The sequence below is a fragment of the Durio zibethinus genome, chromosome 10, assembly GCF_047325235.1.
Source record: "Durio zibethinus cultivar Kanyao isolate XHJ-2024 chromosome 10, ASM4732523v1, whole genome shotgun sequence".
In the NCBI taxonomy this organism is placed as follows: Eukaryota; Viridiplantae; Streptophyta; class Magnoliopsida; order Malvales; family Malvaceae; genus Durio; species Durio zibethinus.
The window spans coordinates 13,033,393-13,058,103 of record NC_143171.1 but is presented as its reverse complement, the minus strand read 5'-3'; the positions used below and the strand labels follow the sequence as shown (position 1 = coordinate 13,058,103).

The window sequence follows — 24,711 nt, the reverse complement described above, 5'->3', positions numbered from 1 at the left end:
GTGCATTCTCTATGGAGCTTTAGATGATTACAACTTCAACTTGGTCTCAAAATGCTCAACCTCAAATGAGATATGGAGAAAGTTGGATGAGCTACATGAAAGACAAATTTCCAACCAACATTCAACATGTCTCATAGCTATTGAGGAACCAAAGGTAACCTCTAACTCTTGTGATTCAAACTCTTATACTTTTGATGAGTTACAAAATGCTTACAATGATTTAGTAATTGAGTTTGAAAATATGCATTTGAAACATAAGAAAATGATTTCAAAATTGAAAGTTGAAAATGATCTTTTGATAAATGCAAAAAAAATTTTAGAAAAAGAAAATAAAAAATTGAAAATAGATTTAAAAACCTCTCTAAGTAGAAATGAATTTTTAGAAAAAGAAAATTTTGATTTGAAAAAGAAATTTGATGATTTGATGAATGAAAAACAAAATCTTTTAAAGAATTCATTTAGTACTAAAATGATTAAATGTAATTTTTATAATTTTCATGGTCATACTACACATACTTGTCCTATTAGAAGAAAAGTCGCATTTAGAATTAGGCAAGTATGGGTTCTAAAAGGAACAAGAGACTTGGTGACTAACTTTCAAGGACTCAAAGCAATTTGGGTACCAAAAATCAAATGAGATTATTTCTTGCAGGTGTACTAGAGCAAAGAGTTACAATGTGAGATTGAAGATTGAATACTCTAGACACACAATGGAGATAGGTAACCTCTAAACTTTTATTTGAAGAGAATTTGAATTTGGTTACCTATTCTTGATAAAATTTGGATGCTTGATTGATTATGGAAAATTTGGTTGCCTATTCTTGTTGGACATAGGATGCTTAATGGATATTGGTATATGCTTTATTGATATATCTTGAATATACCAATTTTACTTGAGAAAATGTGATCTTGAATTGAGCATGCATTTATTTTGCGTAAATATATTTGTTGGAATGATTTTAGCATGAATGGCCGTGATGTTTAAAAATTGGTCAATTTGTTTATAGTGCTTGGATCTTATGAAATATTATTTAAACTTGATTGTTATATTCTAAATTGTTATAACTCTTGATTTATGAATTTATGAACATATTGTGCTTAAATTATAAATATTGTTGTTTGATTGTTCATCTTTTGATTTCTTATGAAATAGTCTTTAAATATGCTTTAATTCTTTATCCTTATTAATTCAAGATTTATTTCTTCTCTTGTGCTGATGAATTGATGAACATTATGTGCTTAAGTGATATATATTGATTCTTTGTTCATCTATGCTTTTGGTTAAGATATGTGCTCATATGATGATTGGTTCAACTTGACCTTAATGCTTATGATTTGAAAATACTTAAATTTTTTATCTCTTGATTTTTAAAATATTTTTTATATACTTGCTCTTGTGCTAAATTGATTCATTAATTTTGTGAAATATTTTGGATCCTGTGCTCAATTAATATATCTCTTGATTTGTGATTTTGAATGTGATGAATTACTTGCTTGTAAATGATATGTGTGATTGGTTCAACTATGTTCTTGTCAAATGTGTGCATATATGATAAATGTGATTTTTCTTGACTTGACATGGTTGCAACATGACTTAAGTAAATGAATTTCTTATGATGCTTATTTTTAGCTTAAGTCATTATTGATTATGAGCTATAATTTTTGTAGACATATTTGTGCTTTTGTGCTAAAATTTTCTTGAATATCTTTTTGATGATAAATATGTCTTCCTTGAGTTTTTAGTTTTCATATGGCCTAAAATTTATTTTGGCATATTCTTTGGTGATTTATTGAATATATATGAATATTGAATATGTCTATTTTATGTTCATGATTGATCTAAAAAGTTTGATTTTTGCACATTACATGAGAACTTTAGCTTTAGTGCCAATATTGTGATATTTGATGCTTAACTTGATATATGGCCTCTAGCTTAAGTATATATCTCCCTTGCAATTGGCAACTTTTGCTTAGTGAATAAATTTTCTTTTGCTTATAATGACTTAGAATTTGGAATTGTTTTCTAACAATTGGTATAATTTTTATCAATTGATTTTCTTGGTGCTTCTAATGAAAATCCTTTGTCAAGAAATTTTTCTAAGTCTATGCTAGGAGAACTTGAGATGAGCATGAATGAGCCTACATTTTTGGAATTTCAAGTATAGAAAGCAAAGCAAGTCATCCTCATCAATCAAGCTTAGTTTTGCTCAAATGAAGTGGATTGGAGAATTCAAACCCAAATGAGCACAACAACAAAGCTTGACATGGATGGAGGTAGATGTATCAACTTTATGATATGATGTATGAGTTTGAATACATATACATGCTTGCTTTAATATGTGCAAATATATGATTTTGTGGTTGAATATATGAACACATTGCACAAATTAATCACCAAGCCACTTGGTTGATATTGTTCTAATTTTTTTTAAGGCTTGGATTGATTAACTCACCTTCATTAATATTCATGCCTAGCTATTGAATGATTTGATTAATAGTTTTTATAGAATGAAAATTCATTTGAATCTTTGAACATGACTATAAGTTAGCTTTGTTGATTTCTTGATTTTTAAATTGATATGACTCATAGATTATGAATTATAAATTTGAAATTTATATACAAGTTCATTGATTGAGATCATTGAGATAGCATGTACCATATTGTGTCTAAAGGTTTGCATTTTTTTTTCGGTATATTGCTATACATGTTTTGAAATGTTCTTGCATATGCTTGTGTGATTTTGTTTGAAATAAATATATGTTTGATTACTTGCATATGCTTAGATTAATTACATTGCTATGCATTGAAATAATTTGGACTATAATTGAATAATTATGCTTTCATTATTTCTTTGCTATAGCATATATGCTCATCATGTTTGGAAAATGCTTGAATAATATTTGTTATGACATGATGATAATTGAATCTTATTGCTCATTAGTATTCATGCTTTATTAAATACATATGAGTTTTTGGTTCTTGTTTGGATAGGATAGCTTATGAAAGATTACTATTATCATTTATGCATGTATTAAATGAATCTTTCATATGTTTGAAATATGTGTGCTCTATGAAAGTTACTGAATAAAATTGCTAACAATTGGTATCAAAATTGCTAAAAAAATTTTTAACTTTCATGGACACTTGTTTATGTATGTGTCTATCCTTGATATAGCTTGTACATCTCATGAAAAATTGTGCATGCCTTATATTAATTAATCCTTATTTTGAAAATGAAGAGAAATCTTATAATTCAATTTTGCTTGATTTGTTTTGTGATAACAATTGGTATGCTTCTTGATGACATATCTTTAACAATTGTATCCATAACAATTGGTATGAGCTTGTATGTATGTGCTTGAATTTATGCTTAATTGCTACTGATGTTTTAGGTTCTAAGCACATCTTATGATAACATGATTTATGAGTAGATTGCATATCATTTATTATCCTTTGCTCATAAATTTCATGTAGTAAATTTGACGACTTGTGCTAAAATGCTAAAATTGGATACATTTATACTATTATGCTTTTGTGCTTGAATACTTGTATGTGAACTTCATTGTGCATATTACACTTGATTACATGCATTCAAAATACTCTTGATATTATTGGTATCAAGCACTTTGTCCGATGCCTTGAATTGATTTCTCTTTCTTTTAAAATGACAAAAAGGGGGAGAGAGTTTAAAGATATCTTTTCTTGTATGCTTATAGCAATTAATATAAGAGCTTAAACATTTGGTATAAAAAGCATAAATAAAAAGCAGAAATGTTTTATGAATATATTTGTTAATGATGTCTCTTTGTGTTTGTTTGCTCATTAATTTGCTCATGCCTTTTTGCTATGACAAAAAAGGGGAGAAATATCATATAGATAAATTTGCTTGTGCTTGACATGTATATGTTTAATTGTGCTTATTTCATATATTTGACTAGCATATGTTTATTAAGTTGTTTGGATTAGGATGCATAAATTAAGGGGGAGTTTTGCCATGCATTGTTTAAGGGGGAATTTTCAAAAATGTCTTTCAAAATCTTAAATGTTTCAAAAAAAATTCTTCATCAAGCAAATTTATCTTTAAGTTTTGTCATATCAAAAAGAGAGAGATCGTTAGCCTTGAATTGATCCTTATTTTGAAATGACAAAACATTAAAGCTAAATAAACTTGATTAAGATTTTGAAAAGGATTTATTTAGTACATATTCTTAAGTTTTATATTTTGGTACTAAATAAATAATATGATTTTCAAAATTTAAACAAACCTTTCTTGGTGTCATATTTCTCAAACCAAATCTATCTTTAAAGATTATTTATTTGAGCTTAAATGAAAGTCCAATTGTTGTTTTTAAAGTTTATTCATTTTGGACTTAATACAATTTTGATAATATTGGTTTTGAGAAATAGATTAACTTAAGAAAGCTATTTTACAAGAACAAAGTTTTCCAACATTGAACTTGTTTTATTTTTCTGTATTAATTCATAAAGTCTTAATATTTGAATTTTATATGGTTGGAAAGCTCTTTGAGTATACTTTCTAATGGATCAAACAAAATCAAAATCCAAATTTTCTAAGAAAAGATTTTGGATTTTTACTAGACACTCTACAATTGTCAGAAAAACTGCATAAGGCATAATTTTGAAAATTCACTATAATTCTTACACAGTGAATTCAGTGATGAACTTTATATGGATAGAAAGCCCTTTAAGTCTAGTTTCTAAATCTTCAAACAGTTTATGATTTGGATTTGTATAACTTAAGATATAATTAAATTAGTGAATAAAGTGCAGAATAGGAGATAACCACCTAGCCACTGACAGGATCGATCCCCTCATGGAAGGGATCGATTGGTTCTGGGTGAAAACACTCCAACGGCTACTTTTTTGTGCTTCCAACGGCTATTTTCTTCTCCCAAACACTTCCAATGGCTACCTCTTCAATTTCTCTATAAATTGGGCACTCTAACACACCAAGAAGATTGATGAATCAAGAAGAGCAAGAGCCAATAAGCCACATTTTCATTCTTTCAAAGAATCAAGACTTTTTAGAGCTTCAAAGCCCATATCTTTGTATTTATTGCATCCAATTTTTATTTTTTTTTCATTCATCATTTTCTTGTACTTAAACTTAGCAAACACTTAGCCTTAGAGAGGTTGTTCTGTTGTTTGCAAAATTACATTTGATACACAAGGGTGGAAGAGAACAAGAGGTAAGGTATCCTCTTGAGAGCTTTGTAGTGAGATTGGGTAAAATACTACAAAGGGTAAAGGTTTCTATCTTGAGCCTTAGAAAGAAAAAGATAGGTTGTATTTCAATTTAAGAATAATAGATTGAAGCCTTGGTGTGGACAACCAAGAAGAGAAGACGTAAGTGCTTTGTGGAGAAAGACCGAACCTCTATAAATCATTGTGTTTGATTTCTCTATCCCTATCTCCTTACAATTTATTGTTGTTTATATTTGATTTTAGATTCATTAATTGTTATTTTTTGCATTATATTTTCATCAAAAGTGCTTATTGTTTTAATTTCCATTCGACTATATTGAAATCATTTGTTTGGGAAGAATTTGGAGAAATCCAATTCACCCCCTTCTTGGATCACCATCTAACCTATAAAGCTAACAGAGTTAGTAACCAAGTCTCTTGTTCCTTTAAGAACCCATACTTGCCTAATTATAAATGGAATTTTTCTTCTAATAAGATAAGTATGTATAGTATGACCATGAAAATTACAAAAATTACATTTAATCATTTTAGCACTTAAACTTTTATCTAAAAACTCTTGTTTTTCATTAATCAAAACATCAAATTTCTTTTTCAAATCAAAATTTTCTTTTTCTAAAATTTCATACCTATTTTAAGAGGCTTCAAAATTTATTTTTAATTTTTATTTTCTTTTTCCAAAACATTTTTTGCATTCATCAAAAACTCATTCTCTACATTCAACTTTGAAATCATTTTCTTATATTTCCTCTTCATTGATTCACACTCAACATATAGCTCATTATAAGCATCTTGCAATTCATCAAAAGCATATGAATTTTTATAAATAGAATTAAAGGTTACCTCCGGATCTTCAAGAGCCATGAGACATGATGCATTTCTATTGGATTGTTTTCTTTCATGTATTTCATCCAACTTCTCCCATATCTCATTTGATGTTGGACACTTTGATACCAAGTTGAATTTGTGGGAGTCAAGAGCTCCATATAGTAAGCACTTAGCCTTGGCATCATCCATCACTTGCCTCATGTAGTTTGCATCATTTGAAAGAATTTCAAGCCCTTTTCTCAACCATATTCCAAGCTCCAAAATCTTGGGCCATTATTAACATCTTTATCATTTTTCTCCATTCACAAAATTTAAATTTATCAATCATAGGAGTTTTGAAGACTTCCTCACCATCTTGGAACTAAAATTAAGTCATAGGATCTTTACTCAAGGTGGTTAAACCTACAAAAAGAGACCAAAGCTCTGATACTAATTGTTAGCTTTATAGGTGACATGGTGATCCAAGAGGGAGGTGAATTGGATTTCTCCAAATTCTTCCCAAACAAATGATTTCAATATAATTGAATGGAAATTAAAACAATAAGCACTTTTGATGAAAATATAATGCAAATAATAACAATTAATGAACCTAAAATCAAATATAAACAACAATAACTTGTAAGGAGATAGGGATAGAGAAATCAAACAAAATGATTTATAGAGGTTTGGTCCTTCTCTACAAGGTACCTACATCCTTTCTCTTGATTGTTCACACCAAGGCTTCAATCCACTAATTGAAGAAAAACTCTTATAAGATACAAACCTATCTTGTACTAAATCTCTATCTTTTTTTCAAGACTTAGTTAGCAACCTCTACCCTTACAATATCAAGAGGATACCTCATCTCTTGCTTACAAGATAACCCAAATAATTTTTGCAAACTAAAATATCTCTCAAGGTTGTGTGTTTACCTAATGAAGTACAAAAAAAATGATGAATGATACACAAAAATATTTTGGATACAAGAAATATAAAGGATATTGAATTTAAGCCCTAAAACTCTTGATTTCTTAGAGAATGAAAGTATGACTTGTTTGATGTTGCTCTTTTGATTCAACAACCTCCTTGGTGTATTGGAATGGCCAATATATAGAGAAATTGAAGAGCTACCCGTTAGGGATGCCTTGGATGAAGAAAATAGCCATTGAAAGCTTGAGAACTAACCGTTGGAGTTGTTTCAAGGCTGAACAAATTGATCTCGTCTATGAGGGGATCAATTGGTTCAGGTTTTGTGCCATTTACGCCTTTGAAAATCATGGCCCGATCGATCCCTTTATGTAGAGGATTGATTGGTTTAAGGGGTGTTCGATCCCCTACATAGGGTGATTGATCCCTTCATGCCTTTTTAGCACAAAGTTTGCTTCTGGTTAAAAAATCATTTGATCCCTTCCCTGAGGGGATCAATCCTATCCAAGCTGGGTGGTTGTTTCCCATTTTGTACTCTACTCACTAATTTGATCATATCTTGAGTTATACAAGCCTAAATCACAAATTGTTTAACGATTTAAAAACTAGACGTAAAGGCCTTTCTATCCATATAAAATACATCACCTTATTCATTGTGTCCGAATTATAGTGAATTTTCAAAACTACCCCTTATGTAGTTTTTTGACAACTATAGAGTGTCTAGAAAAAATTCAAAATCTTTTCTTAGAAAATTTGGATTTTGATTTTGTTTGATCCATTAGAAAGTAGACTCAAAGAGCTTTCCAACATGTAAAATTCAAATATTAAAACTTTGTTAATTAATACAGAAAAATTAAACAAGTTCAATGTTGGAAATATTTGTTCTTGTAAAACAATTTTCTTAAGTTAATCAATTTCTCAAAACCAATATTATCAAAATTGTATTATGTCCAAAATGAATAAGTTCACTTTAAAAAAAATAATTGGACTTTCATTTAAGCTCAAATAAATAATCTTTAAAAGATAGATTTGGTTTGAGAAATATGAAAACAAAGAATTGTTTGTTTACACTTTGAAAAACATATTTTTTTTTAGTACCATAATATAAAACTTAAGAACATGTACTAAATAAATCTTTTTCAAAATCTTGATCAATCTTATTTAGCTTACTATTTTGTCATTTCAAAATAAAGATCAATGCAAGGTTAACAATTAGCTTTTTAGGTGAGATGGTGAACCAAGATTATGGGTGAATTGGATTTCTCCAAGTTCTTCCCAAGAAATAATTTTAAAATAATTGAATGAAATTAAAACTAATATCAAAATATGATACAAATAACAATAAATTGATTTATCTATAAGTATATATAATCAACAATGAAAATAAAGAGATAGGGATAAAGAAATTAAACACAAAGATTTATAAAGGTTCAATCTTTCTCCACAAGGCACTTACATCATCTCTTCTTGGTTGTCCACACCAAGACTTCAATCCACTAATCTTGAATTGAAAATACAACCTTATCTTTTTCTCTTAAGGCTTAAGATAGAAACCTTTACCCTTTCTAGTATTTGACCCAATCTTATTACAAAGCTCTCAAGAGGATACCTCACCTCTTGTTCTCTTCTACCCTTGTATATTAAAGGTAATTTTGCAAACAATAAAACAATCTCTCTAAGGCTAAGTGTCTGCTAAGTTTTAGTATAAGAAAATGATGAATGAATAACAAATATGATTTTGATACAATAAATACAAAGATATAGACTTTAAAGCTCTAAAAATCTTGATTTTTTTGAGAGAATAAAAATATAGCTTATTGATTCTTACTCTCTTGATTCATCAATCTTTGTGGTGTGTTAGAGTGACCAATATATAAAGAAATTAAAGAACTAGCCATTAGGGATGGTTTGGAAGAAGAAATGCCTGTTGGAAGCATGAAAACTAGCCGTTTGAGTAATTCTGAGAAGACCTGATCAATCCCTTCCTTAAGGGGATCAATTGGTTCAAGTTTTGGAAGCCATTTCACACCTTGCAAATGCACGACTCAATTGATCCCTTCCCTGAGGGGATTGATTGGTTCTCATTTTGATAAGCCATTTTGCACTTGAAAAACACAACCCAATCTATCTCTTCATGTAGGGGATCAATCCTGTCAAATGGGTGATTGATCTCCTACATATGGGGATTGATCCCTTCTTTAACTTGGAGTAAAAAGATGTATTCTGGATAAAAAAAATAAAATCAATCGATCCCTTTCCTGAGGGGATTGATTTTATCAAAGCTGGATGGTTGTCTCATATTTTACACTCTACTCACTAATTTGATCATATCTTGAGTTATAGAATTTCAAATCATAAACAATTTGAAGATTTAGAAACTAGACTTAAAGGGCTTTCTATCTATATAAAATTTATCACATAATTCATTGTATACGAATTATAGTGAATTTTCAAAATTATCACTTCTATAATTTTTAGACAACTAAAAAATGTCTAGTAAAAATTTAAAATCTTTTCTTAAAAAAATTAGATTTTGATTTTGTTTTATCCATTAGAAAGTAGACTCAAAGAGCTTTCCAACCATATAAAATTCAAATATTAAAGCTTTGTGAATGAATAGAAAAATAAAACAAGTTCAATGTTAAAAAACTTTGTTCTTGTAAAGTAACTTTCTTAAGTTAATCTATTTCTCAAAACCAATATTATCAAAACTATATTGAGTCCAAAATGAATAAATTCACTTTAAAGACAACAATTAAACTTTAATTTAAGCTCAAATAAAAAAAATGTTTAAAGATACTTTTGATTTGAGAAATAAGAAAACATAAAGAAAGGTTTGTTTAAACTTTGAAAATTATATTATTTATTTAGTACCAAAATATAAAACTTAAGAACATGTACTAAGTAAATCTTTTTCAAAATTTTGATTAAGCTTATTTAGCTTAATGTTTTGTCATTTCAAAATAAGGATTAATTCAATGCTAAAAACCAATTTTCAAGAAAAAACACCTACCACTACACCAAAAGCTATAGCTTATAGTGAAAGCATAACTCTATTTCTTTATTCTTTTTGATAATGCAAAGCCTCGTACTAAGTGACAGGTGGACATAAAGGGCTTCGCAAAGCCTTCTTGGAAATCTCACCCATTGGACATAAAGGACTTCGTAAAGCCTTCTTAAGATACCTCACCCATTGGGCCTCTGTAAGTTGGGTTGTCATACATCAAAATTTGATCGACCATGGGATACTTCACCCAGATGAATCGACATACTAAGTCCCTAAAAAAGATCGTTAGATCCCATAATCCAATAAATGAGAAAATGAGAGGGTGTCCACGTGGCACCTCTACCTTTCTCCAAAAATCTACATTTTGTTTTTTATTTTATTTTTTATTAAATCTAATTTCTTTTACTTTTAACTTTTTTATTTGTTTTTTTAATTTTATTTTTTTAAAAAAATATAAAAGTTATGTTAATATAAATGAATCCTCTTTTATATATATATATATATATATTTATACGAAAAGGAATCTACATACATTAGTATAAAACATTTTAATTTACACTTTTTTAGCCATTATATCTATATACTTAAAGTTGTAGAAATTGAACGTAAGAGTGTCCACATGGCACATTGCTTTTCTTTCGAAAGCTACATATTTTTTTATTTTTTCATTTAAATTTTTTTATTTTACTTTTTATTAAATAAATTTTATATATAAAAAAAGTTAATAGAGATATAAGCTTTGATTTTGTCTCAATCTAATTGGTGTATTTTTTAAAAAAATTAATATTGGATTTAGGTTCTTTTCTAGTTTTGAAAACTGAGGTCAAATTAGAGATAAGTTTAGGATATTTCATCCTGATGTGAGTATAAATAAAAATATCTTTTTTTTTATTTTTAAATTTTATATCTATATATTTAATTTTGTAAAGAATGGGAAAAAAAAGGTGTCCACGTGACACTTCTCATTTTCTTCAAAAATCTACATTTTGTCTTTATTTTATTTTTTATTAAATCTATTTTTTACTTTTTACTTTTTTATTTGTTTTTTAAATTTATTTTTATTAGATAAATTTTGTAAAAAATATATATATCAAATGAGGTATAAATAATAAAACAATCATTGTATCTGATTGATTTCGATTCGTATCAATCCAATATAAGTGCTTTTTAAAAAAATTCAATGATCAAGTCAAGATTTGTTTTTTTGAAAATTGAGTCAAATCAAAGATAGGGTTAAGATATACTTCCCTATCTTGGGTGTTTACACGTCACCTCTCTTCTTTTTTTTTTTCATTTCTTATTTTTAAGCTTTTAATTTTTTTTGTTTCCTTTATTTATTTATTTACTTTTATTTTTTATTAAATAAATTTGTAATAAAAAAATCAATTAAGATAAAAATGACAAAATAATTTGTATTCGATAGATATCAATACATAATTATTCAATTTATGTGTTTTTTTTAAATTAAGGATAATTGAATTTTTTTTTTTTAAATCAAGATCGGGTAAAAGTTAAATTTAAGTGTTACGTCTTAATCTTGATATCTTACCAAATGTCTTTTATTCTTTATTTCATTTTTTTTTTCTTTTTCACATACTTTTTTCTTTATCATTTTTCTTTACATGCTACTCTCCTTTTTTTAACTTCATTCTTTCTCATCTCCATTTTTAAACACTCCCATTCTCTCACAACTCTCTCCAAAAACAATGAGGGAATAATCACGGTGATAAAACGAGAGCTACTCCAGTAAAGTCGAAAAGAATATGTATTTATATTTGCCTTTAATTTATGTTTATATTTTTTAAAATAATTTTAGTATTTATTTTTTAAAAAGTATACTTATATTTATCTATATATCATCAGCCATTAAAACTTAGCATCAAAATTTTAATTTCCTCATATTTAAAACATAATTTAAAAATAAAAAATAATTTTCCAATAAAACACGAGTCTAATTCTAATATATACTAAAAGAAAGAGTTAAAGGAGGTCAGTGTTACATATGGTTATAATATTGACAAAAAAAATTGGTCATAAATGATACCCCCACTGGTAGACGTTCTTTATTTTGCCTTTAGCTATTTATCTTTGGTTTTAAATTATTTATTCTTTTTCTTTTTTATTAAAAACAAAAACAAGAAATGCACAAGAACGGAGCCCCATGTCCACCCAGTTGACTTGGTTCCTGAATAAAGACCAGGACATGCCAAAATGATAATCTCGTTATGCAGATTAACGTACCTCGTAGAAAGAAATAAGCATTCTGCCTTCATATGTACATATATATATATATATATATGTATGTATATGAGGAGGGAACTATTTATATAAACTAAAATTTTTTTTAGTTTTATATATTTTTTAACTATTAATTTCAATAAATCCAACGAATAAAATTAAATGAATGAAATTAAATCATATTTTAAATTTTTATTTATTTTTCATCTTTTGGATCTATTAAAATTAAAAATTTTAAAAAAATATAAAACTTAAAAAGTTTTACATAAGTTGATCCTGAGGGATCTACTTACACAATGTAAAACTAAAAAAAATTTTACATATTTTTCTAATAATTGATTTTAATAAATATATATTTTCTTTTTTGGCTAAACTGAGATATATATAGTTGAGATAACATGAATAATAATAATAATAATAATATCCAGTTTTCCAAAAATATATGAAAGTAGAAAGCTCAGCAACTGCTCTGCTTTTGATATACAAACATATTTTGTATCCTTTTGCTCCTGCATAATCTCTCTCTCTCTCTCTCTCTCTATATATATATATATATATATATATATATAGAGAGAGAGAGAGAGAGAGAAAGAGAGAGACAGAGACAGAGAGAGAGCCTTCAGTTGGGAAAAGAAGTAGCCTATATTTCCACGAATTGCAACAAATCATGTTCCAATTCCAAAAAAAGCTAAGCTGGTAGGGACAAGTTCAAACAAGGATCTATAAGGCTGCAATATCTAGTAGAGTAGTCAAAATGATAAACTCATGAAATTAGACGACCAGAAAATCTCAAGAGGAAGGTCAAAAAACCCACAATGTTATTTTGGGGCTGCTTCCAATAGAACCCCTGTATAATAATTGGCATGATATTGCAGGCTGCAAGGATGTAAATTATCAATGCATGCTTCCCCATCCACTCCAACACCAATGTTGTGCGTCGATATCCACAGATGTCAACCTGTTTGAAAGTTTCTTCACTTTAGAAGTTGAGGAAATGAGACAAAATTTGTGTTTTTCCTCCATAGCAGTTAGATGAAAAACAAACTTTTGTAATTGAATCTAAATGGCTATGGAAGAGATACCATAAGTAAATCAGAAAACTTAAAATAGATATCAAAAAGATTCATTGATCTACCAGTAGATAGATTCCAGCAAAGAGAAAGCCAGCAGCGCCAGCAGTAACACACATGTAACTGAATGTGTAAAGAGCCTTGTTAACATGCATACCTATAACAAGAAAGCAAATGACTTGGATGATGAAAAACTATTACCATTGCACTAGTACTGCAGCCACTACTAGAAGAGTATAAATAACACATTTACCAAAAATGTCCAAGGCAAGCCCCGAGACTAGAAAAGCTGAAGATGGTATCAACCAAAGACGAATCCGATCCCTATGATCCTACATTCATAACACTGGTTCATTGATAAATTCCAGTGAGAAAAAGAAAAGCAGTCAAAGAAAAAGAAAATTTGTCACCATAAAGTGGACAATTATATGCCCATAGTGCAAACCAACCAAGCAGGTAACCATCGCCATCACTGAACTACAACCAGAAAATACAAGGTCAATCCGTAAACATGCAACTAAAGCACAGCAGCAAAGCAAGAATAGTCCATATCTTGTCGACTTCTTCATGTTTTGTCATTTAATGTGGTCATACAATAGTGCATATAATTCATTGTTACTCTATCAGATACAATTCTACCTGTACAAATGGATATAATATCCATCTAAGTGTTCCCAGTGCATTGATAAGTGGAAAAAAAAAAAAATGATAATACACCAGAGGGTGAGGAAGAAATTGTAAACTAACCTCAGAAGTCCTTCGGGATCAAATGGGGCTTGACACCATGTAGGTGCATCAGAAGGTAATGGGCCATAATCTGGTGAGTTGATGCTGCATTGCTATTGAAATGGAGAAATAGTACAGATCAATGGAAAATTTTGGGTTAAGGATGGCGCATGATGCAGTAAGCAACTACTTTTGGAAAGGAGAGATACCTTTGTTCTCTCAAAGACTGGTTTCCTGTACAAATGTTGAATACCCAGTATTTTACGATCAATCATTCCAACCACATTACAAGCTGGTCCAGTGTCACCTCGTACTCCACATTTCACCTTTGAATGGAAATGGAAAAAAGAAGACTGCTTAGTCACCTGTTTCCTTCCTCAAACTCTGCTATAATCTACATAATTGTTAATCTAGAAAGAAAAATTTTCAGCAGAAAAGAGGAACTAACTGAAAAAATCTTTTGTGCTGAGGAAGAAGTTGCATCTGGAATCTGATATTCCCAATCGGGAACATACAAACCATATAACAAGGAAATATATATAATAGTAAGCACCAAAGCTGCAACCCTGAGAGACAAAAGAAAGAAAGAGAGATAGAACACCGGTAAACACTTTTAACTAAGCAAGAACTGTGAGAATGCACATCTAAAGAAAAATTTTTTTTGATACAAAAGAGAATGCATCATGTGGTTAAGGGAAGAAGTTGCAGATGTTGAGATTCAAACTCCAAACCTGTTACTAGATGACAAAACTTAAGAGTAGCTGCATGAACCAACTAAGCTAAGCTCCGGGTTCATACCTAAAGAATCTTGGTAAAAGAAAATGAACCTCTCATGAGAGGGATAAAATATGGAACATTTTAAACTAATCAAAGACTTGATGTGAATGGAGAAGATGGGGAAAATTCGCTCAACTCACGTGAGTGGGTCTCTCTTGCGTTGAAGAATTTTTCACCCAACTGTCATCTTTTTCATTTTAAACTGTCAATTTTATTTCTTAGCCGCCAATTTTCTTGGCAAACCGCTCATTTTCTCACTTTTATCATCTTGTTGATCTGGGAGGTAGACATGGAAGGATCATCGAATACTAGCTATGCAGGCCTCACAGATGGAGCTTTTTGAGCAAAAGATAGTTGCAGATTGGAGAAATCTTTTCTCGGTGTCAAAAGATCAATTGCTGCATTTTTTTCCCCCATAAAAGGAAAATGGAAAGATCTTGGTGAAGCCATCGGATGATGTTTTTGAAGAAGGAGTGCATCAATGGCGAAACTCATTAGTGGCTCAATTTATTGGTAAGGCACCTAACTTTAGCCAATTTCAGTGACTAGTTAGTATCTTGTGGGGAAAGGAGGGAATGGTTATGATCAAACTAGCAAGGAATAACTTGTTCTTATTGCAATTCTCTTCTAAGCTGAACGTGATAGAGTACTAGAATTAGGGCCTTGGCATATTCAGAACAAGCCTATCATAGTTCAAAAATGGGAACTAGGGATGAAAAGTTTGGAGTTTCAGATGAACAGGTTACTTGTTTGGATACATCTGAATAATGTGCCATTGGAGTTACACACACAGAAAGGGCTAAGCTATAAAGCGAGTGCCATTGGTGTACCACTGTACATGAATAAAATTACAGCAAATTGTGAGAAGCTAGCTTATGCAAAGATTTGTGCCGAGATGGATGTAAATGTTAAAGTCACTTGATTTATAGATGTGATGCTAGGAAATGGAACACTTGTTTCAGTATTGGTAGAGGTACCATGGATGCCTCCACCGTGTCAGTGCTGCAAAATATTTGGGCATTCAGATAAAGTTTGTATAAATAAGCCAATGAAACAAAGGTGTGGCAGCCAAAGAAACAAAATAATGAGCCAAAGAAGGAACTGAGAAAAGAAGAAAAAGAGGTGGTTGCATTGGAAAATGCCAGAATTGAGGCAAAACAAGTTGTGCATTTTGCTTCAGCAAATAGATTTGCTCTATTGGAAACAATTGTTTAGAATGATAAAATGAATGATGATGCTCAAGTGGACCTTGCGAAGGCAGAATCTCAAGAGACAAAAGAGGTTGAGCCAGTTATCAACTCACCAAGGAAAGTGAGGTTAGCATCAGCTGGAGTTGCAGACTTAATGAAGCAGTTGAAGAATAAGAAATGAGGATCTATTGATAAGGGGAAAAACAAAGTAAAGGTAGATTTATCTACCTTAAGGGTATATCCTCTTTTTCTCTTTCCTCATGAACATCCTTAGTTGGAATGTCAGAGGGCTTAATGCTCCTCTGAAGCAAAAGGAGGTTGTAGGTAGGATTAGGCGAGCTCAAGTTGATGTAGCCTGTTTGTTAGAAACTAGGATAAAGCAGCAGAATATGCTGCAAGTCTTGAACACTCATTTTCCTGATTGGTCTCTCTGCAATAATTACTTTTCAACTTATAATGGTCGAATATGGCTGCTATGGAAGTCTGAATTGCATGTGGAGTTAGTCACAGACAGTGATCAAACTATCACTCATAAAATCGTGTATGGGACACAAGTCATATATCTTACTGCCACTTATGGATACAACAGTGAGGGAGAACGAAGAAGATTATGGACAGATTTGATCTCACTCCAAAGTGTAGTTGATAGCAGCCCATGTATATTAGCAAGAGATTTCAATGTGATAACCCATCCCATGGAAAGTTCTGACTATAATGGTTCCCAGATAGCAAGCTCAAGTACTAAAGAATTGCAGGAGTGTATTAGAAGCTAGCTGTATTGGATCACTCGTACACGGGGCCGTTATTCACATGGAGTAACTATACACTATCTAGGAAGCTGGACAGAGTTCTAATTAATGATGCATGGCTTTTACAATGGCCAAACTCGACAGTTGAATTCCTTCCACCTGAAGCTTTAGACCATTGCCCAGCTTTGATTAAGTTGAACATCCCAAGGCAGTCCCCACCAAAGCCATTCAAGTTCTTCAATTTTTGGATAAGGCATCCAGATTTTTTGAAGATAGTAGAAGAGTCATGGAAAGTGCAAACCACCGGGAAACCTATGACTATATTGCATAAGAAGTTAAAAAGATTAAAGGCAAAGCTAAGGAGGTTCAATTTCATACAGTTTGGTGACTTGACAGAGAAAGTTAAAAGGAAAAGAGAGGAACTGGCAGAGTTGCAGATTGCAGCACTAATGCAACCATCAAGTATGGATGTCGAAAAGGAGAAGAGGTTTTTACTAGAGCTTCAAGAATTGCTGAAATATGAGGAGAGCCTGTGGAAACAAAAATCCAGGATCCAATGGATACAAGAAGGGGAACAAAACACAAGGTTCTTTCATAAAACGGTGGCAGTCAAGTCTTGAATATGCTGCAAGTCTTGAACACTGATTTTCCTGGTTGGTCTCTCTGCAATAATTACTCTACAGCTTATAATGGTCGAATATGGCTGCCATGGAAGTCTGAATTGCATGTGGAGTTAGTCACAGACAGTGATCAAACTATCACTTGTAAAATCATGTATGGGACACAAGTCATATATCTTACTGCCATTTATGAATACAACAGTGAGGGAGAACAAAGAAGATTATGGACAGATTTGATCTCACTCCAAAGTGTAGTTGATAGCAACCCATGGATATTAGCAGGAGATTTCAATGTGATAGCCCATCCCATGGAAAGTTCTGACGATAGTGGTTCCCAAATAGCAAGCTCAAATACTAAAGAATTGCAGAAGTGTATTTAGAAGCTAGCTGTATTGGATCACTCGTACACGGGGCCGTTATTCACATGGAGTAACCATACACTATCTAGGAAGTTGGACAGAGTTCTAATTAATGATGCATGGCTTTTACAATGGCCAAACTCGACAGTTGAATTCCTTCCACCTGAAGTTTCAAACCCTTGCCCAGCTTTGATTGAGTTGAACGTCCCAAGGCAATCCCCACCAAAGCCATTCAAGTTCTTCAATTTTTGGATAAGGCATCCAAATTTTTTGAAGATAGTAGAAGAGTCATGGAAAGTGCAAACCACTGGGAAACCTATAACTATATTGCACAAGAAGTTAAAAAGATTAAAGGCAGAGCTAAAGAGGTTCAATTTCATACAGTTTGGTGACTTGATAGAGAAAGTTAAAAGGAAAAGAGAGGAACTGGCAGAGGCGCAAATTGCAGCACTAATGCAACCATCAAGTGTTGAGGTTGAAAAGGAGAAGAGGCTTTTACTAGAGCTTCAAGAATTGCTGAAATATGAGGAGAGCCTGTGGAAACAAAAATCCAAGATCCAATGGATACAAGAAGGGGACCAAAACACAAGGTTCTTTCATAAAACAGTGGCAGTCAAGCAAAAAAGAAGCACTATTAGGGTGTTATATGACAGTGAGGGTAGAAGGCTGGATACGTTCTCTCAGATTTCAACAGAGGCTGTGGGGTTTTTCAAAAAACTGTCGGGAACAGAGCATACTAAAGTTGAAGGCTGCTCAAAGGGGTTAATTGCATATATTCTTCAAGGTTACTTGACTAAAGAACAACAAACAGTCTTATCCCAAGATGTAACTGTAGAAGAGATAAAGGAAGGCGTATTCTCCCAACACAATGATAAGGCACCAGGGCCAGATCGTTATAACGCAAAATTCTTTAAATCAGCTTGGAGTATAGTAGGAAGAGATGTAACAGCAGCAATAATGTATTGCTTCAACACTCAAGACTTGTTACCTGCCTTTAACTCTACTATAATAGCATTAGTACCTAAATGTCAAAGCCCAACTAGCATTTTGAATTACAGGCCAATTTCATGCTGTTCTGTTATCTACAAAGGTATAACTCGAATACTAGCAAGCAGAATGCAAAGGTACTTGCCAAATCTTATTAGCAGAAGCCAAAGTTCTTTTATAAAAGGAAGAAACATTACCGAATATGTGCTACTAGCTCAGGAATTAGTGAAAAGGTACAATAGAACCACGCTTTCCCAAAGATGTGCCATAAAGGTGGATTTAAAGAAAGCTTTTGATTCTGTACACTGGGAGTTTTTGCTTGCTATCCTTAAGGCAATGGGCTTTCCGAGAATATTTGTAGGCTAGATCAAAAGCTGTCTCACTTCACCCATGTTTTCTCTGTCTATTAATGGAGGTTTGGTGGGATACTTTAAAGGTGCAAGGGAGTAAGACAAGGGGATCCTATGTCACCATACTTGTTCGTGATAGTAATGAACGTGCTATCAAGGTTACTAGACATTGCAGGCTCATATGGTATATTCTCCTATCATCCAAAGTGCAAGAAGATACAATTGACACATTTGTGCTTCGCATATGATTTACTAATATTCACAAAAGGGGAATTGAATTATGTTCTTAGCATCCAAAATGATTTACAGCTGTTTTACACATTTTCTGGACTTCAATTAAATTGTGTAAAAAGTGAGATATTTTGCTCGGGGATTCAAAGAGAAGAGCTAGAAGAAATTTTACAAGCAACAGGTTTTAAGTTGGGTTCTCTCCCTGTCAGATATTTAGGAGTGCCACTGGTCATATGCAAGCTCACCATGACAGATTGCACCTCATTAATTGAAAAAATCACAGCCAAAATACACAACTGGGCAGCAAGGCATCTATCTTATGCTAGTAGAATGCAGTTCATTCAGTCTGTAATATTTAGCCTATACAATTATTGGTGCAGACATTTTCTATTGCCTAAAAGGGTCATTAAAAAGATTAATCAGCTATGCTGTGTTTTTTTTTCTGGAAAGGTAAGGAAGGTATAGTTAAGGGAGCAAGAGTAAAGTAGCAGACAGTGTGTAAGCCCAAGTCTGAGGAGGGCTTAGGACTAAAAGATGTAGAAAGCTGGAACAAAGCTTGCATGCTTAGATTGCTATGGTCTATTTTCACACAACCTCGCTCATTATGGATAGCATGGGTGCAGTGCTATGTTCTTAAAGGGAAGAGCATATGGGAGTTACAGATAGCACAGGGTTAAAGCTGGTGTATGAGGAAGCTACTGCAAATGAGAAATATTGCCACTAGATTCTTGTTGCAGATGGAGAATGGAGTGATATGGCAAACCAAGGGGTCAGGTTATTCAGTTGCTAAGGTGTGGGACGAAATAAGACAAAGGCAGCCAAAAGTAAAATGGCACAGACATGCTTGGTGTAAGCTACATATTCCCAAGTTTGCTATAATAACTTGGATGGCCATTCTCAATAGACTCCCCACTAAGGACAGATTAATTACATGGGGGATTTCTGTAGATGAGATTTTTGTATTATGTAAGCAAGAGAAAGAATGCAGCGACCACATTTTCTTCAGTTGCAGCTACTCAAAAAAGGTATGGAAGCAGGTACTGTCGCTAAGTAACCTAAGACGAGAAGTAGCTGGATGGGAAAATGAGTTTCAGTGGGCTGTGGCCAAGCTTAAAGGGAAGGCATTGGTTCCATTATGCTTCAGTTGGCTTGGGAAGCATACATTGACAGGATATGGGCAGAGAGAAATAGAAGAATATACAAGTCAGAAGCATTAGCAGGAGAGATGATTTTAAAGCAAATCAAAGAGATAGTCAGGTTAAGAGTAATGGGGCTGAAGAGTGTTGCGTTTGATCATGTAAATCAGGAATTGAGTGAGAGTTGGGAGTTAAGTAGAGATATGTTTGAAATGTAAATACTGGAACAGCCGTACATTTGTTTTGTAGCAGTTTACTGCTCTCTTGGATAATGAACATAATATTTATCCCAAAAAAAAAAAAAAAAGACTTGACGTTAACCTTTCCACATAAATGCATATCTTATGACAGATAAAAAGGATTAAACTTAACAGTGCTTGTAAAAGAGTTACTAAAAAAAACTGTGACTATAAAAGACTGCATAATAAAGCTACAATCAAGTGTCAATGGTATATTAATATCAGAATAAATTATGAGTCACCATGTGTCTAGAAAATTGCTTACCATTGAAATTTAAACTTTTTCAGCAGTGTTAATTCTGATGTTAAATGATCACCACCCTTCAGCCAAATCTCACACATTGCTGCTACTAAATATGCTATTGCAATTCTCTGGGACGGAGGGCCGGCAAAAATCAAAACAAGAATAATATATTATCCTACTATAAATAATTAACATTACCTAAAACTCCAAAACTAAGTCTCAACCCATTTCGTTCCTAAAGAAATTGTACCTTAAACTTGCCTAAGAAGTTCAAGAAAGAATGGACATGCTGTCATAGAATACCTAAAAAGCCAACTTAGCACACAGTTCTCTTGTTTAACCTACTCTATTTTAGGGAGAAAACAATAAACCAGCTTAGAACACCTCCTTTCATTACTCTACTTGTCATAATAAATAATTGGCGTAAACCTGTGAGAAAGCATACCTGCAGTATGCCCATCAATCTCATTTGTTGAATATCCACCCCATAAGTTAAATTGTTGAGCCCATGGAAGAAGCCTCCTGTCAGTGATCAGAAATTATAGGCTATGAGACAAAACCTTATCAAAGTTAGCACAATAAATACCCATGAGATGCATTTATCGCAGCACATAGATTACTCAAACACCCAGAAGAACCATTTCTTGTTAGAGGTCACTTCTCTGTGTGGTAACAGGAAGGCATATTATCTATCAGCCATGATATGTGGTAAGGGTTAAACGCAAAAAGAGCCACCTTGTAGGAAAAGGCCTAGCATCAGAAGCCTTAATGCCCGTAATATTGCTTTTCTAGTTGCCATAACTCTGCAGGAAACTCTCTGTGCAAAGAATCAAATTGTTACTCAATAGTGCTAAAAAATTGGCAGTAGTGATGGCACCTGAGGTACAGAAAGCACATTTCAAAAGCTTTTCTGCTTCCTAACAGAGCATGGAAAATAGCAGGATCCATTAACCTCATGTTACAAGTAGTTGAGTGCTTTGAATCGAAAAGCATACATTCTGGATGAAACTGGTACCTTGTATGTCAGTCCTAGTGAAACACCAACAATGAAGAGGAAAAATGGCATGACATAATCTGCAAGAGTTAAACCATTCCATGGTGAATGATTGATAGCAGGAAGAAGTCCACCAACATCATCTACAAGTATCATTAGCTGCATCAAAAATGAAAGAATAAAAAATATATGCTTAAAATGATCGGAGCAATATCCCTACTGTTGAAAAAACGTAATGCTGAAATGAAAAAATAAAATAAAATGAAACTTCATGCAAATACTGAAATGCTTATATCACAAGTTTTCAAATTTTAGCATAAATTATATTTAGAAAATAGAATATGCATTGCAATTTTCTTAAATGGCCTTGAGTCTAAATATCAATTTGCTTTTGAAGAGTAAGATGTCTAATATATTAGAATTAGCTCCTACAGTCCGTTGCCAAAATGGACCATCTTAATTCAATCTTTTTCTGTAGCACATTGTTAAAGTTTGAAATGTGAGACATATAGTTTGATCATACTGTGTTAAAGTTCCCATCAAAAACTTAAAAGTAAGCTGATAGGAAGGTTCGATTTTTATATTCAAGTTCTAATGCATATGATTATATATCTTCCCTGTTTAATAGTTTTCCTCTATGCCACTTTTGGGCAATAAATTAACATACTCAACAGAGTAATTTTCAAGGAAAATTAATTATTGGGATAAAAATTAATTTTTTCATTATACTATGAGTTAATCTTGAATTTTGTCACCATACTTCAATTTCATTGAATTTTATTACTAAACTTTTAATTTTATTAAATTTTGTTGTTGTACTTTCAATTTTAATGATTATTAAAAAAAATAAACATTATTAGACTATTTGGTATCACCTACAGCTTGGTATCACTTGATGATTACTTGTAGTATCATTTTTCCCATGAAAATTATCTTACACCGACTTGAAACAAGTGGAAGGAATCAGATCGGATCCTTCATTCAGACGTGACTAAAAGATGGAAAGCTAACAAAGCAACTACCAAACCCAACTGCTAATTTGCAATCATAATCATGAGAGGGATTTGAGTGTGAATGCAACCTATCCATTTCTCAACAAAAGGATTAAATGGCAAGTACACGTAATCCAATCCTTTGACATAACATATGATTATTGGATAAATTCAAATATGAGTTTAGCAATTCATTATAAGTCAATTAATTCATAAATTAGATATTACAATCAAACCAATAATTACATATCATATCTTTTATAAAAAAAAGTACAAAATTTTAGATAAAAGTGCAAGACTTATACTATTTTCCTTAAATTAAAGAATTCCTGAGCCGTACAAATATAAAGCAATATATTTTTATTTTGGATTTCAATTTTTGTTTATAATTTGGTTTTGGTCAACGCAAAAAGTTGGAAGGAAATCTCAAATCCGTTAAGATTTCCATCCATATGCGGGAGGTGGTTCAAGTATTGGTCGATGAAATCTCAAAGGAAATAAATGCATTTATGTATTTGGATCAGAATTTAATTTGTTGAGTGAACGAAAAGAGTAATTTCAGGGTGCAAATGCCATAAGGAATAACCGAAACGATATCTAACGGAGGCAAAAATGAGATTTTACCACAACGGTGAGACCCCGGAAAACGTCCAAGGAAACAAGACGCTGCTGTGCTCGTTGCGGCTGTTGATGGTGGAGAGGAAGATGTCTTGAGTTGGCAACGACTGCCTCAGAGATCTGAACTTCCAATTGGCTCAATTCCTTATTTTCATCATCATCATCATCATGATCTTCGATTTTGTCAGCATTGCCAACATTCATCCCCAAATGCTTTTCATCCGCACATCCCTTGATGGGCTCGTATTCTATCGCCATTTGCCAATCTCTACAATCTTCTTTTTTCCCTCAATCAAATTAGGATTCGCTCAATTCAATCAAAATAAAGAAAGAATGTTTTGAGCAGAACCTGACAGATATTTTGATCAGGGTTTTATCCAGGATTTCTATTTCAAGAGAATGCTTGTTAAATACGATAAAAACGAAAAAGCACAAGCAGGAATAGGGAAGAAGAAGAAGAAACGTACGGTTTGGCTAACAGATAACTGCAAGTTTGTTTCTCTGTTTTACTTTCAGAGTTTTCATGCTGTCTACTCCTTTGCATATTTATGGGAGCCAAGTTAAACCGGCATCTCATGGATTTAGGAAAGAGTCTGGAAATTTTTTTTCTTTGTGGGATATACAATTTGTCATAGAATATAAATGGAATCAACCAATAAAAAAATGGTAATGCCAACCTTTGATTTTATTTTATTGTATTTGTTCATGTATATCTTCCAAAGTAAATTTGTAGGTTGCACCTTTCGCTCCTTCCATGTACTTTCAATCTCTCTTTCCTACTCTCAAACAATCAAAACACGAGTGGCCTGCCACCCAACTCAAAATATTTGGATTTGAGGACAAATAAAATCTTTTTTTTTTAACCTCAATTTCAAAGTATATGATAAATATTTCATATATATTTGGAAACATATATTAAAATCCTAAATAATACATAAAAACGAAATGTTTTTTAGTCCAATACACAAGGTCCAAAAATGAGATTGACGACTTTGGACTAAAAATATCTTTGAAATTTTAATTTATTTAGGATATTGTTATTGTGAGTTGTCGTCCTCATTTAAAACATTAACTTTTGAATTAATTAGTATTATGCCATAAATAAATGACAAAACATAAATATAATAAAAAGGAAAAATATGTGAACATGAATTTTGATTTTTTTAAAGATATCTTTAAGTTTTGGTAAAACACAATTTTTTTTCAAATGATTATAGAAATGCACT

At 31.9% G+C, this 24,711-nt stretch overlaps 1 protein-coding gene across 2 annotated transcripts; it reads right to left on the bottom strand.

The window, feature by feature from the left end:
* Nucleotides 1-12,826: 12,826 nt before the first annotated feature.
* On the bottom strand, nt 12,827-24,347 carry LOC111291926 (uncharacterized). 2 transcript variants are annotated; one of them, XM_089766824.1, is made up of 12 exons: nt 23,492-24,347; nt 21,897-22,034; nt 21,617-21,698; nt 21,327-21,403; nt 20,903-21,009; nt 14,448-14,565; nt 14,209-14,325; nt 14,021-14,112; nt 13,684-13,750; nt 13,527-13,605; nt 13,339-13,430; nt 12,827-13,161 (listed from the first exon to the last, which is right to left on the bottom strand). In XM_089766824.1, the coding sequence occupies exons 1-12, from the start codon at nt 23,741-23,743 to the stop codon at nt 12,967-12,969; spliced, it is 1,416 nt and encodes a 471-aa protein (XP_089622950.1). In that variant the 5' UTR covers nt 23,744-24,347; the 3' UTR covers nt 12,827-12,966. The 2 variants fall into 2 exon arrangements, 1 of the variants encoding a protein (XP_089622950.1); XR_016345779.1 differs by lacking the exon at nt 12,827-13,161 and having other exon boundaries at nt 13,370-13,430; nt 13,684-13,745; nt 23,492-24,308.
* Nucleotides 24,348-24,711: the final 364 nt, after the last annotated feature.